This window comes from Doryrhamphus excisus, chromosome 7 (genome assembly GCF_030265055.1).
Source record: "Doryrhamphus excisus isolate RoL2022-K1 chromosome 7, RoL_Dexc_1.0, whole genome shotgun sequence".
In the NCBI taxonomy this organism is placed as follows: domain Eukaryota; kingdom Metazoa; phylum Chordata; class Actinopteri; order Syngnathiformes; family Syngnathidae; genus Doryrhamphus; species Doryrhamphus excisus.
Genome location: NC_080472.1, coordinates 8056249 through 8072673, shown reverse-complemented (window position 1 = coordinate 8072673; position 16425 = coordinate 8056249). Strand labels below are relative to the sequence as shown.

The following is a 16425-nucleotide window of genomic DNA, read 5'->3' as shown; positions in this document are numbered from 1 at the left end:
GTATAGAATGTGCCACGGGCCCATTAAAAACAGCCACAGGCAACATATGGCCCTGGGCCACACTTTGGACACCCCTGTATTACACATACAGCACTTTATTTCTTTGCACACTGCTGCCAAAGTCAGATAACTGAATGATTTTGTTATTTTTCTTTCAATTTGTTGGTCGTTTAAAATCTGAATAAAACACAGGATGAAGATTTGACAATATACATTTATATATTGTCATAATTTGAAAATATTACCAAAATAATGACATCAATACCTTACAACATATTGTTTGAGCAGAATACAACCAACAGTGCATACTGCCTAAAGAAAAGTAAAACTATTACAGTATTGGCGCTGACTCTAGATTCGATACAGATACTATACTCGGTATCGATACTATCGATGTTTGGATCTATTCGACCCCCCCCATGCGCGAACGTCATGAGTACGCGCGAGTTAGCTGTTTGCAAATCCCCCCCACCACCCCCAAAAACTTTGCGCATTATACGTAGCGATGAGCCGCACCATATTTTCCTGAATCCGGTTCCGACGTGGCGACGACACACAGACCGAGCACAGTGCTCTCCTACCCGAACGGTAGCAGCTGAGAGACGGGTGTGCGGGGCGGAAGATTTCTCACGGCTCACGGACGAGAACGCGCTTCGTTATGCACTCACTCCTACGGATGGCTGCCTCTCAACAAAGCTTTACCGCAAACTTTCCGCTCGGCGTTTGACGCGGGTGTGTGTGTGTCTTGTGTGTGTTGTTATTGTGGTTCTACCGAGTCAGGTCTAAGAGCAGAGACCGTGATGCAGGTGCAAACTGTGGGCTAAATGTTCCTGAAATGTCTCGCTGTGCGCCGACGCGGTCCATTGTGCCACGGCTGCCCCGCATTGACAGATACCATTTTAAGCCTGCGTGGTCCCGCCGTCTGGAATCACAGCAAAGTGTTGTGTAATTACAAGTTGTACTAAAACAAGCTGGTGGAATGGGAATGAGCGTCCATGACACTTTATGGGTCCGGCGTACTTGAGGCTTCCAGTTGAAGAGGTGTGCTGCGGGGTGACAGCTTCACATCTGGACAGCCCGGTTCCTGTCAACCGCGGCCTGGTTGGGCCGCACACCCCATTAACTTATATGTTTGTCGGCAACTGACTTGATTGACAGCCTCGGAGGGTGTCGTGTTAGCCCAGGAAGAGCATAAAAATGGTGGTGTCAGCTATGGCTCTCGCTTAGTGAAGTCACGCTTATTAAAGCAACGCTAGCGTGACTCTGCAGTCTTCTTTCCACATCGCCCACGTCGACGTTCCGGGGAGAGAAAAAACAATAGTGAAAGTGGAGTATTGTCCGCCATACGTGTCAACGCAGTGGGATTTCTACGTGTGGTCGGCGTTCCCCCCACCCCACCCTTCCCGCGGTGACGGTTATGGGTCGGAAGCGGTGTGTAGGTGCAGATTGTTCCAAGATGGCGGCCGGGTGCTGCGGGGTGAAGAAGCAGAAGCTGTCGGGATCGCCCGGGTCGGGGGGTCCCGGCGGGGTGGGGGCGGGAAGCGGGGTGACAGGAACCGGACATTGTGGATCGGAGTTGGGGATTGGCTCCTCCGCAACGGTTGCTGGAGCGGCCAACGTGAGCAGGGCAAACGGCCTGGGGGGACCCGGGGGTAACGTTAGCGGCGGTGGTGGTAGTAATAGTGGTGGCAGCAGCGGACCGAGCACTCTGTCTCCAGCCCCGGCCGGCTACACTTCATCCGGTCTCTCCCCGAATCTCAGCCCAGGACCTGGATCGGGAAGTGGAGGCAGAAAAATGGTTGTATCAGCGGAGATGTGCTGCTTCTGCTTTGACGTGCTTTATTGCCATCTATACGGATACCAACCTCCGAGAACACCCAGGTTTACAAATGATCCCTAGTAAGTAAGAACTTATTGTCTTCTTGTATTTGTGCTGCATGTTCAAAGATGAAGGAATGTCTCTAACGACAGAATTCACAGCTTTGCCACGCTCGAGCTGAGATCACAAACTGTCACAATTCAGTATTTTTTGTCTAACCATTTTAATGTGAAAATCTCTCCATTGTGACTTAATTTGGCTAGTTGGAATTCGGGGCCTTGTCACTGATAACCGTACTGACCGCACTGGCCTCACAGTACATTAAAGTAACCGTCATATGAAATACATTGACGTGTACACAAAGGCCCCCAAGTTTAAGGGCACCTTTTGTCTCTTAGTTGGATTATTTTCACCTTTCGCGAGGAATGTGCAATATTACCATTTTATCTCGGCAGATCGGTAGCTAACGTTAGCTAAGCCGTGCCTGCTACTAGCTGCTAGCGTGCCTCCACAAAAAGGGTGGAACAAGCAATATTACAAATTATTCACGTTTACACAAACAACCTTTCAAAACGAACACACACAATTTACACTCATGTAATAAATTGTTGAACAAATGCTGCTAGCTTTCGTGCTCATTAATCCAGTTAGATCTGCACTCAATGAACTCCATATTGCTACAGTCAAAGCTTGGCTAGCTCGGTGCTCACATTAACCTGATAAAAGAAGCATAGATGACACTGTGACCATTAACCGACTGGTGACCTTTAACATTCGGTGTATTAAAACAAACAGTCAATGTGTTAAACGTCTCATGTACGACTGAGGAATAATACAGCTGTTTTTTCAAGCTAATAACGTTAGCACCGGCCAACAAAGATGGTTCTTATCCAGCTAGTTCCATTTCAGAATGATTACTTGTGCAAATGCTAGTTTTCCCCCCCATTGAACCCCACTTGGGCATATATGCTTTATTAAACGTTTGGTGCACAGGACTAAATCATCATGGGGCCTTTAGGCTAACCACGGGCTTTGTACATTTTTGGTCCATCAGCAGTTTGACCCCACCTCATACAAAGATTGTAATCTGATATGTTGAAGATTATTTGCATCTGCTTTCAAGCACGCAGCCGACCAGAAATGCAGGAACAGGAACATAGGAACACAAATGTCAAATTAGTGGCTTTCCATGGTCATGTTGTTGATCCCCTGCCCCTTTGTTTTGTTTGTCATATAAACAGCTCGATGTCATAGACAAGTAGTGTATGGGTGTGTTTGTGTATTTATATGTACGTATGTGTGTATAATAATCAATATGGTGATAATCACTCATTCGAAGATGAGTCTTATTGATGTTTTTGTACTGACCATGTCAGCCCCAGACCAGTGTTTCTCAACTTGTGGGTCACAGGTCTTCGTGATATTTTTTTGCAGTGTAGTGTCGACAAAGCTCTGTAGTGCGGTCATAAAAGACGACCAAGAACGTCTGCTTAACCGCCCTTAAGATGCTGAATGTGTCAGTGCTATCTCTTGTTGCCCCTTAGAAAGTGTTTGCCTGCTTGTGATATATTAGCACTTTAAGCGAAATGTACATCTCTGTTGTTTGTCATATTTGGCAGCGTTGGAAATTGCAACCTAAGGTCGCTGATGCTCAGCACTATATTAAATAAGCATTGAGCTAGCACATTTGTTTTGATGCATTTCCTTTAAGTTATCATTGACATGCTTTGTTTTAGTGTGTTTAGTTGGAACAGCGCTTCAAAGGTGGCTCCTGCAGCCAAACCGGCTGAGAACCACCGCTTTAGACCACACGCCGCCATAAAATGATCTAAACAAACAATGGGAGCTGCCACCAAATATTTTTCCACATTCCTTGCGAAAATACTTCTCACAACCTTGCAATCGTGACTCATTTTACCTTTTCATAACAGGAAAATCTGGCAACTCCCTGCAAATGAAAGACTCCCGGCAGAACAAAAGCAGCCATGTGTCGGTTGCTGCGCTATAGTTGAAATGATTTGCCCTCCGAGTCCTAAGCAACCTTCAAATGGAACATCATGTCCTCTGTGTAATCATGTTAAGTGCGTCATTGCATGACAATGTTTGGGCTGGAATGGTTGAATTCCATGCTGCCAATGTGAATGCCGTCTGTTACCAGTCAAGTGATACACTCACATGGATACGTTTATGTGTCTTCATTATCATAACATGATGGACGAGCAGCGATTTCTTTTCCCAGAAACTACCCTGGTATTTTTTCCATAGATCCTCTACTGGGAATTCTACTTGGCTGCTGTTGGTTTTATCTGTAAACTTCAGGGATTAAAGTTGTCTGTTGCTCCAGTGGATTTCCTTCAGTTGAATGAAAGAATAAACAATATAAATTTTTAAAAATAAGACACCACCCTTTATGGTCTGCATGCTGTCCATTGGCTGCCATTCTAGTCCAGTCAATCTACCGTGAACTATGAAATAGGATGCAAATGTGGTACATCAAACCAGTGCTCGCATAACATAACCCCATCCATGCATGCCAGGCATAACGTCATTTCACTTTTTCTCTTTGTGACATGACAGAAAGCCGCTAGCTAGTTGTCAACACCACCAAGAAGTGGTGCAAAAATTTCAAATTGATATACGGTTAATCGGCAGAAACATTTCTGTGCCCCAGTGGGTGCGTGCCAGAAAATAATTGACTAGCACTGCCCTAGCTTATGGTTTGTTTCATTTGTATGTACTTTACATTATAATCACACACTGCCACTATTGTGAAAACACTGCAACTTGTTGTAAGATGATGCTCTGTTATATACACGTTAGTATTGGCAGGTCTCATCAGGGAAACAAGCTACTTCTCTAAAAACAAGGCCAAAACCGTGACAAATAAACAAAGTCCAAAGTCGCTAAGCCGACCTGGCAACACAGACATGCGTACCCGGCCGTTGTCTTTGAACACGAGCGTGCACTGTATGTCTCCTGAATGCCTTGTGTTTGTATTTTAGTTCATTCAGCCAATTCTATGCCTAAAAATGCTCAATTTAGACCAGGAATGCAAACAATTAGCTTAAGTTTGCATATTTTGGCTAATAACAGTCCAAAGTATTTACAGTATTTGGAAAAACCGCAGTAGGGTGAATCTGCAAAAGTCAAAGTGGCGAGGGACAACTGATTTAACATTTGTGTCCACGCGTTAACAACCAAAGACGCAATCATTTTGGTACATTTTTCCGTAGATGTTGGTATTTGCAGTTGCTGTACTTGGCAACCGTTGGCGTGTGTGTTTTAGGGCGAATAGGAAGCCTTGTAAGTCATCGTGCATTCCTGAGCTGTTATCAATCAAGGAATTTTGCTTCAACGACCACCGCTCGGCGGCAAAGGTAATTTGCCGAATGTCAACAGCTATTTATTATCGTTTGCTTGTGCAATTTCCTACAACCAAATACAAAGTCATTGTACTTTGACATCAGGTCGCAGATAGGCAAGTGGTGAAACGCTGTTTCCGCACTTCTCAGGATAGCAGTGTCTGAACGGGGAGTTGATGTCTTTTAATTGGGAGTGAAGCAATCTGTGGGAGCAGACGGTAAAAAGTATGCTGACTTCAACTTGAGGAGGGGTGATGTACTTTGATTTGGCCATTGCCTCATTTTATGGAAAATTGCATCTGCAGCCAAGTATGACACACAAGAGCCTCTGGTAATTCTAATTTCCAAGTGCCAGTAAATCCTACAGTGCAAATTTAAATTGGGTGTGCCATTTACAGGGTCCCTGCTGGTCCTTAAAATGTCTTAAATACAACTTCCGGCTTTCAGGGCCTTAAAAAAAGTCTTAAAATTGTCTGGAATCCGGGACCAAATGGTTGCCATCTATGTACATTCTGTATAGCAGGGGTCCCCAACCCCACCACTGTGAGCAATAGGGACTTTAAAACATGACGAAAAAAGCAACATATTATCACATGCGAACAGGCGTACATTTTCACCCATGAACACGCCCGTACACATCACCGCTCTCTGGCCACGGAACCCACCTGCTCCAGCCCCGTAACGCGACAGAACCGCTCTTTTTGGTTTGTGGCGTAAAAAATTTGTGTCATAAACCTTATTTAACAACAGAATGGGTGTTGGGTTCATTTAGTGCGTCATTTAGAAGCATACATCAACTGTATAGAGTTGTAACGACAAGCTACACAGACGGTCCCATTAGAACATGTTTGTGAGTGAGGCTTAATTTATTTATGGCAGTCCAAATGTATCTGTGGCCGGCCACCACGCAGATACACATGCTTGGATGTTCCAATGTTGTTGGTGCTTGTGTTTTTATCATTTTCTGCCATCAACATTCACTCTCTCCCAGCATGTTTAGCCCCATCCTCTGCGTTTTGTTGGATTATTACTACTCAGCTCAGACCTTGTTGTTTATCTGTGTCTATTTTTGTATGATCACCTTGTTTTCACCAGGCTTGTGTCCAGGCCACTGATCTGTGCCACAATCCAAAAAGGTGTAAAATCCCCCTGAAATAGCGCTCTTTTGTTTTTCAGCCCGCTGTTTGTCACATGGAAAATCGGCAGAGACAAGCGGTTGAGGGGTTGTATAGGTACATTTTCTGCCATGAATCTGCACTCAGGACTCAGGGAGTACACCCTTACCAGGTGAGTAACGGCACGTAAAGCTGCTGCTGCTCCGTCCTTTTGCTATTCATCACATGCAGATTGTTTTCATTGTCAGCAACTTGGTGGCCATTCTCTGACGCTGCTTTTATTTAACACAGCATGCAGCGCTTCATGCAATTCCGTAAAAGTGTGCCACCATTTTCCACCATTTGTCATGTATTTTGCATTGATCAAAGTGTGGCAAAAAAAGAACAAAAACGATAAAATCAGGCAGTAATTTTATAGGAATAACGTCAAAATATTAAGAGAAAAAGGTTGTAATATTATGGGAAGCAAACAAAACAAAAACAGTTGATAAAAGTAAGATTAAAAAAATCAGAATGGAAAATTTACAAGAAAAAAGGTGTGAAAAAAGCTGTAATTTTACAGGAATAATGTCCAAATATCAGGAGAAAAAAGTCACAATTTCACAGGAATAAACTCATAATATTGTGAGTAAAAATAATGTCATTTCAGTAGCATAGTTGAAAATATAAAAGCTCAAAACTTTTTAATAGAAAGGGGAAGAGGTTACAATATGATACAAAAAAAGACCAACGTTCATGCTAATAGGCTTCTTCCCCTGTATCACAAAGCTAAGTTAACTTAATAATCTAAAAAAAAAAAAAAATTCAACATCTGACCCTCAGTGGGGAAAAAGTCTTCTGTGATATATGCGTTGTCGTTGTTTACATTGTGTTTAACTAGTCGCTACGGCCCTTATCAACACATGACAGATGTACACAAACACGCACTGTCTGATTTGAATCGGGTGTCATGTGACAAGAAAAGCGTGTTACTTAACAAAATGGCGTATGCAGGTACATTTTTATTTGCTTGACTCTTTGTACTTGCAGTTCCTGACCAAGGTCAGACAGCTGATTGGTCAAAAACACATACACTAATGACAAATGGTGATGTGTGTGTGTGTGTGTGTATATATAATATGGTGTTTTTCTTTGTCATTTGCTTCCAGTGCCCTTAAAGACAGCCGCTTTCCCCCCATGACAAGGGATGAGCTGCCTCGCCTCTTCTGCTCAGTGTCTCTTCTCACCAACTTTGAAGATGTGGGTGATTACCTTGACTGGGAGGTGAGTGCCACAGACTGAGAATGTGTAGTCCTCATTTCAACAACTCCCCGCCCTTCCTTTGTTTACTATCAAGGATACCTATCTTAGCTTTTCCTTACCCTGTATTGCAGATGCAGCGGTAGAAAATGAATGAACTGTAGTTTGTGCACACCTCGCACTGGAACAAATTTGGATATGACCAACTGTACCTGTTGATTTGTCCTAATGAACTATCATGACATTACCACCACGTCACTGCTATCAGGGGAACCAGAGTATAGAAGGGAGGGTGCCCCCCTGCTGTGGCCCAGGAAAGTGCACTATATTCGGACACATTCTCCCAGCAGCCGGTGTGTCGCTATGGAGGTCAGGAGAACCGGAGTATAGGATTGGAGGAGCCACCTGGTGTGGCCCGGCAAGGTGCACTGTATTCGGGCACACGCTCCGAGCAGTCGCCGTGTCGCCACGGAGGTCTCTGGCAAAACCTCTTGCCCCAAGCGTACTAGCGATGTGGCGTTTCCGGCGGCTGATAAGGTTTTTTGGTGTGTTCAACGTCGCCCCTCCCTCCCCAATCTTCAGAGTTTTTTGGAAACGGTGAACGTTTGTTTACAATGAGCTCAGGGCAAGTTATGACAGGCCGACACCCCCACACGGTACAGGTAATCGCTCCTCATTAAAAAAAAAAAGATTGGTTATCTGAGATATTTTTAATGTGAACAGATTTCTCAGTATGGCATCATAATTCCCTTATATGGGCCCAATTATCATTTACCCCTGCCCTGTATCCAAGGTGAGATTAGTCTAGTGCCCCACAGGAATCATTTGAAAAGCCTCTGAAATGAGCAGTATAGGGCCCGTTTTAATGAAAATAAAATGTTCTCCGTCTTATCTTTTATAGGTGGGTGTTCACGGTATTAGGATAGAGTTTTTCAATGAGAAAGGATCAAAGCGCACCGCCACCTACCTGCCAGAGGTCGCAAAGGAGCAAGGTAAGGACACGTTTGTGTTCTTTTGTCATAAGAGCAGATGTACAGTAGGCTGTGTTCCTGGGAGGGAAGTGGTGCAACAGGGAAACCTCTCTTCTGTTCCATCGTCTGTTCTCGACTTTAGACAGACTTCCCGCTATTGATTTGCCTTGACTATGGTTGCTGTTTAACCACCATTAGCAATTTGAAAGCACCCAACATGTGCTCTCAATGAACTACCTGGATGGACTTCTGCATAGAAATGAATTATGGGTCAGCAGTCACAAGATCTTTCAAGATTAAAACGTGATAGACAGGAAGAGGGTTCACTCTGTGCTTCAGCACCTTAGTGCCTTTGTTGCATAGAACAACGGCATGTACGGCGTGAGCACCTTTTGTCAGTCATACAACAGAGCAGAAAAGTAATGTTAAATCCCATCTCTTTCCTGTAGACCCAGTCCTGTGACACCCTTAATAAACTGCCATCTTTTTTCTGTAGGTTGGGACCACATTCAAACCATAGATTCCTTACTACGAAAGGGAGGTTACAAAGCTCCCATCACAAATGATTTCAGGAAGACCATTAAGTTAACCAGGTAAGCTTGCACGCCCATGCTGTACATACATCTACTTGTCGAACATGATAAGTGTAGCATTTTTTCCAGCTGTGGTCAAAGTTGGTATGGCTTTGACAATTCACTCACGGCACACTAACGCAACTAGCAACATTCCAGCAAACCCTTACACTTTGGCCTGAAAACACGTCACAACCCCAAAAATCCACACCAAAACATGGATACTTTAAATGCGACGGATGAAAGAAGAGGGAAGTGAAGTCAGTGATGAAGATATTAACAGCAAAAAGTGAGCGATAGATGGGGGATAAAGTAGACAGCCAGACAAGTGCACGTTACGGGGAAAGAGGAGATACCCGTTCCCGCTGAACCATTGCCACTAAATGCAGAGACAGATACAGAGACTGAGCAGAGAGAGAAGCGAGCGACACAGAGGAAAGTGTCAGACATGCAGGGTAAGAAGATTGGAATGAATGATAGATGCCGATTAAAATGGACAGCGAAAAACAAGCCATAAATGGGATAAAGTGGACAGTGAGATGAGTGAAAGTGGAAGAATGAGTTGGAGACGAGAACAATAAAGCCTAGTTGGTACACATGGTGCTCTCTAAGAAGAGAAAAGTCAATCGTAGAGCTTTCACCCCAAATTTAACAGGCTCCTTTTTATGTTCCTTTTCCCCTCTGGAAGTATAAAAGCAGTCTCTTATACATATGCTCAGAGACCGTGACACTCCTAAAATGTGGTAACGTAGAAATATGACACAAAGCACAATGTTTTTTTTTTCAAGTCTGAACTGAAACGCTAGAAAATAAGCGGCTCAGAGCCCACGATGAACAATCCATTCATTCACTGTTCCAACAGCTGCTAATGAATGTTTCCTCAGACCTTCCTAGCCCACGTTTCCGGTCCTGCAGGGCGTTCAGTCGGTGGTGCCATGCAGACGAGGCTTCCCCAATATACAGTCATGCCCCAGAAACCTAACCAGCGACTTAGATGTTGTGCCTAATTGGTTCCAGACACACGACCTGACATGTGAATTTCAGTGAAGTAGCATTCCTTATTTATCAGTTGAATATTTTCAGTTAGAGCCATGAAATAACACCCCTATAGTCACCTTTACACCTGTATTACCCAGCATTGTAGTCATAGCAAGAGAAACACAATACATAATAGACTTTTTTTACTTCCATTTTCTGTGCAGTACTTCATGTATGTTCTCATCAACGTAACATCACCGACACCCAGTGACCAGTCCAGAATACTACATATTATCATGTCTTTGAATGAGTCTTGTGAATGCCGTATAAACCGATCCCTCTTTTATCTTTTGAATTGGTTTCCCTACTGTGAGAAAGTAGCATTCCATATTTATTGATGGATTTTAAAGATATTTTTTTAGTTGGAGCAACGAAAACCTGTTTACGACCATCTAAATACAGTTTTTAGCATTAGAGCCCTGCAGACGTGAAATAACACCCCTATAGCCAATTTCACACTACACAGTATTGTTGTCATAGCAAGAGAAAGTAGGACATAAATGCAGACGTACACATGTTGCCATTGGGAGAGATGTGTAATAGTGTAATATGCTGCTCTGAATGACCTGTACGGTAATTTAGTTCATTTAGCTATTTTTATGCACACTGACATGATCGACAGATACCGATGTGGCCCAATATTTTATTTATTTTTACGCTGGTCTGCTCATATGACTGGACAAACCAGCATCTGGCGTGGCCTTACGACTTGTCTTCCTCCCCGTTTTAGGTACCGTAGCGAGAAGATGACAATGGGCTATGCGGAGTACATAGCCCACCGCCAGCATCATCACTACCAGAATGGCATCGGGCACCCTCTTCCACCCTACAACCATTATTCCTGACAGCGAGCCGCATGACCAATCATTGGACCTCTCCGCGGACCTTTTCCCAGGAGAGCCCGCCCCCTCCTGGTCTAGCTATTTCTACTACTGTACCATTTTATGATGATAGTTTCCGTTGCCATGCTAGCCGTCTCCCGAGATGTTGTTGACATGGCAACGGTCTGCTACCAAGCATCAAATCGAGAGAATCGTGAGAAAATCCACCTTTTTTTTTGTTTTTGTTTTGTTTTGTGGTTTTTGCAGCATACGTATATCTTTTATCCCCCTTCATTTGTCTTCTTGTAACTTTTACCATCAAGTCCGCTCAGCAGCCGAATCAGGTGTTTGATTCTGTGGATACAAGGAAGTCTCTTCCAGTGGATGAACGCTGAAAACCCTGATTCTTCTTTTTTTTTTCCCCTCTACATATTTTACCCAGACTTTATGTATACCATGTAGCAGGTTCTCAATGGCTGTGTCGTCGCTAGTCTTGATTCCTCTCAAAAAAAAAAAAGGACTGAAGGTTGTTTTAGCTTGTAGCGTAGTATGTATTGGGATGTGTATACTCCAAAAATTGTCCATTATGGAATCGTGATGTCCTCCTTCATTATTTGAGGTCACAGCCGTGTGCTTTTTGTTTTTGCGTGTGAATTACTGACGCTCATAGAAATTGGATTTAAGATTGCGTTAGAGTGTTGTGTGTTTCGTTGTAGAACGTTTTCTGCTTGGCTTGACTTGGCCCATGTGTGCGTGCGTGCGTTCTGTTGTGTGTTTCCAGCGACATTTGGTCATTTGATTGTGTCTCTTTAAAAACGGGGCAACTGGGTTTGATTTTTAAAGGAAAACTGCTTTTTTCCGGGAATATTGCCATCATCCACAATCCTTATGTGAAACATGACCGCCTCTCCCTTTTCTGTGTTTTAAAGACAAAAAAACAGCACATGGGAGCTAACAATGCACGTAATGGGACACCTATTTTGACTAAAGACCACCAACAATATTTGTACAACTGACCTGTATATAAACTAAGGTACAGTGATGTTGTTGTTGTTATGTTGGCGCTAACACTTCTTCATTAGTCTCTGGGAGCAGTGTCCTCCTCACCATATACACAAAGCCAGTGCTTCTAAATTGTTTTTCTGTCATGTCCCTTTTTCACGCCCAACGGAGATTCGAACCCGATCCCCTGACTGTGCGGCCAACATGCTAACCACTAGTTCACTGTGGCGCCCGTTTGTGGATGCTCATTTTTCCTACATTTAGATGTTGGATGTTTAGTGATTCAAAGTCTGCCATGATTAGCAAAGTGGTGCCTTGGTTACCGTCGTCAATCTGTTCGGAAGCTCCGACCGAAACCAAAATGGACTCTAACCAAAGCAAATTTTCAATCCAATGAATCCATTCTAGACACCCAAACATGTTATACAAAACACATTTTCTATACATTAAATCTCGTTTTACTTGCGGATAAGGATTCGAATGCTGTTTTTCTCTCTGGAGAATGACAGGGAAGACTGGGAGGGATGTGTTCATGTTTCACGTAAGGATGGTGGATGATGGCCAACATTCTTAACAACATGCAGAGCACTGTCGTTTCCATTTCCTCTGAGCGTTACTTGCAGGGAAACTTCTTAAAGCCATATTCTCATTTTAGCCGTGGCGTTTTCGATGGCGGTGACCTCCCGGCGTATACTCATTATGTCACCTTTGGGATGATGGCGAACCATCGTCCACCGTGTATCACATACTGGTACACTCATTGTTCTGTCAGCTTGGGTTTGGTTGACTGGATTTTTTTTTTTGAGAGGTTCTCGTCACCCTTTTCTTTGGGTAACAGCCTTTAGAAAGTGACAGATTCTTTGAGTTTTTTCTTTATGCAAAAAAAAACAAAACACGTCAAGGGCTTTTGGCACTCCATCCACAGCGAACCCCAAATGACCCTCATGTTTAAGTTGTGTTGCCTTAAATGAATGATTTACCAAGAACAGGGGAGGGGGGAATGATGCTCGGTTCCCGTTCTTCCTTCCCCTCGTTTGTGCTTCCCCCCATCCCCATCCCATCGTCAAACCGGGGTAGGGTGGGGGTGTAACGCGTCAGTCGAGCATCAATCTCCCGCTTCATTTTAATCACAGCACAACCAGAAATTATCTGCTGCAAAACCAAACCGACCATGCTCTTGAACATATATGTGTTTGTGTACACATGCAATGTGTCTAGTTGCATGTATGTATGAGTATGAGACCTATGGTTTTCTCCATGATAGAGACGTTATGCTTGATCTGTGGCTTGGACACTCTTTAAGAGATTTAAATGACAAATATGGTGCTATCTGACCTCATATTGGGGTGGTCACGGCTCGTGACTGGTCATGCGGACTCATCGATCATATCATACTTTGGGGAAAGAGAAAAAAAAAAAGAAAAGATGTTACATGTAAGATTTTCTCTTTGGTGTAATTGCTGCGAAACGCGGCACATTTTTTAACGCAGAAGGAAGAAACAAATGTAGCCCCCTGCTCTCATCAAATCCATTGTGGGTGAGTTCCCTATGGGAAAACTGATAATTCCTTCACATGTCATGAAGACGCATTGATGGACGTGCGAGTCCCGGCAGCGGACGCTACGGAATGTACTGTTTAGCGGTCACAATTGGAGACGCGCGACGAGAGAATCTTACATGTCTTCACCTCTTTTTAAACTCTCCGATATATGCAGATCTGTTCAACAGGTGTTTTGTTTGTGTTCCACCCGTGCAGGTTTGAAAGGACAAGAAGTCACACGTTCACCTTTACTCCTTTTTACCCAACGCTCACGGCCTCGTCTGTCCCGGTGTCGGCGCTCGTTTGCCTCTCCCGGCAGGTCGGATGTTGTTTTTACGTTTTCTTTGTGCATCCGTTATCCTCTAGCTGCTGAATCGTTTCACCTCCCGTGAAGCGGCAAAGTCCCGATATTCAACCCGAGCGGAAGGTCTTGCATAGACGCGTTTGTAAGCAGCGATACCTCATGGGATATTGGACTTTTGTTTTGTTTTGTCGTTTGTTGTAGCAGATAAAGCGTTTTTAATAGTGGAGGATCCGGTAGTTCAGCCTCAGCATTCCCTCGCGTTCAGCGGTCATTTCTCGTGTTGAGCGGGAATGCTGCAGCTCGTGTTAACTCGTCACGTTTGACTGAACCAAAGAAGACGCTAAGCGGCCGTGTCCAAAAAATGCTGCTCTCTAGGCCTGGCTTCCTGTCCTTCCAAAATATCAAAAGGAGACACCCCTGCCGTCGACAAAAACCTTCATTTTTTGTGTGTCGGTCGATCGAAGCAACCCAATTTTTCAATGAAAAATCTCATCTGACGCCGTTCATGGCATCAAGGATGGTTTAAAAAGGTTGCAAATTTGTTACTTATTTTGTTTGTTGTTATTGTTATTATTGCTCTAATTCACAAAAAAATGAAACTCCCATTGTGTGCCTCGTAGCTTTATGGGTTTAGAATTTTTTGGGTTTTTTTTCCCAGAAGACCAGCAGTTATACTTTGTATAAAAGATGGAAGTTTTTTTCTTATTTTTTATGCCATTAAAGTCGAAAAGGCCTCTTTTCTTTACTCTGGACCCAGTAGCTGCACTGGTGTACAATCGCACTGATAGATCATAGTGAAAAAAAAAAAAAAAATAATCAATAATAATAATGATCATGACAAATGAAATAAGAACTACAATAAACTTGTTTGAGACTTTTTTATTACAAAAGATGGGAAAAAAATGAAAGAAAATGACTGTTTTTGTACATTCAAAAGACTCTAGTTTCAAAATTATTTTAGTGGTTTTATATGTTCTGAATTTTTGGAGACACCGAGACGGGTGTCGCTGTACAAAATGAGGTTTTTTTTTTCAGTTGCAGTGGCCTGATGGGCTGGGAGGGTTGCCTGGTGTAACTCCTCATACCAACGTTCATTTTCTTGTCATTTTGGACTCTTGTTTGACTCTGCTTTAGTAACTTGAAAATGTTGATGGAAAAACATGAACTGGGAAAGCAAAAATCCCACCCCTGTAGAACTAGAACCTTTCTCCTACTCCTTGAATTGCTGTTAGTGTGACAAGACTTGAAACTGACATTTTTGTCAACATGTAAGACCCCAACAGGAAAATAAAAGTTAAATATACACAAAATACAGACAGAAAATAAAAAAAAAATGCAAATGAGTTGGGGTGGGGGTGAAAAGATATAAAAAGATATATATATAGATGGGTTATCTTGAGTATGTAAGCAATGGATGTGAAGATAATGTAGTTTTAAACATTGTTATTACCTTTTCAAATCATTTATTCAATAAAAAAACATCAACTCAAACTGCGTTGCTTTCTTTCAGCACAGTCACCCACTCACGCAATCGCCGTGGTTACAGGGCGTTAAGTGACGCCCAGAACGGATTATTGCAATTCTTGTGTTCAGCGTATCGGTTCCTGTGTACTTGTGGAGCTGTTGAAAGGATTTGGTTCATTCGAGAGCATCCCATTCTCCTTTAAGCTGCACAAGAGCAAGCCACATTGACTGCTGAAGCGTACGCCACCGTCGCCGCCATGTCGGATGTAACGGGCAGCTGGAGAGGACTTATAGTTCTGCTAGACTTTCACACGGTTGACCATGTTTTTATTACAGAGGTTAGAAAACTGTGTGGAATCTCTGGTACTGCTCAAAAATGGAGGACAAGAAGTACTTTGAATTGGTAACTGTCTCAGACCAAATGGCTATGACCTGTGGGGTTCCCCAGGGGTCAATCCTGGAGCCGCTTTTGTTCCATCTGCACATGCTCCCTTTAGGCCAGCTAATACACAGTTGCAACTATCAGTCACCTTGAGACTATTTCTCTAAAACGTCATCACATTTACAAATATAGGGGCAGTAATGGACTCGGATCTGAACTTTACAGCCACATTAAATCAATAACATCAGCTTTTTACCTCTTAAAAACATTGCCGAACAGCTGCAGTGCATCCAGAATGCTGCTGCTCGAGTCCCGACTAAAACCAGAAAATATGAGCGCTCAGGTCTGCACGGGCTTCCTGTCGCTCAGAGAATTTAAAAACAGAACTGCTTGTGTACAAGTCTTTGGTTTTGTGCCAAAGTACATCTCTGACATGTTAGCGCCATATAAACCATCTCAGGCCCTGAGAAACACAGGTTGTCTCCTGCGTCCGCCCAGAGTCAGGACTAAACAAGGTTGCATTTCAGTTTTATGCTGCCAAAATCTGGTTTTACAGATGTGCCACAATCCTCAACGTTTACCATGTTTACCATAAAGCACCATGAATTACCCTGTGTATGACTGGTGCTCTATAAATAAACTTGTCTTGACTTTAATGGGTGGATAAAAGGCAAAGTAACTTGGAAGGATGTCGTGTTATGAGGTTCTATCCATTTCCTTGAGTATCTCGGGCACGCTGACGTATCAAGGGAACCATTTTTGTTGAAAGGCTTTATGACGTTCTGTTTACTTCCGT

General features: G+C 43.3%; 1 protein-coding gene across 1 annotated transcript; it reads left to right on the top strand.

Annotated features, from left to right (window-relative positions):
- Window positions 1-482: 482 nt before the first annotated feature.
- ammecr1 (AMMECR nuclear protein 1) lies at window positions 483-15274 on the top strand. The gene is made up of 6 exons (XM_058078018.1): window positions 483-1899; window positions 6358-6468; window positions 7445-7559; window positions 8437-8527; window positions 9003-9099; window positions 10847-15274. The coding sequence occupies exons 1-6, from the start codon at window positions 1418-1420 to the stop codon at window positions 10959-10961; spliced, it is 1011 nt and encodes a 336-aa protein (XP_057934001.1). The 5' UTR covers window positions 483-1417; the 3' UTR covers window positions 10962-15274.
- Window positions 15275-16425: the final 1151 nt, after the last annotated feature.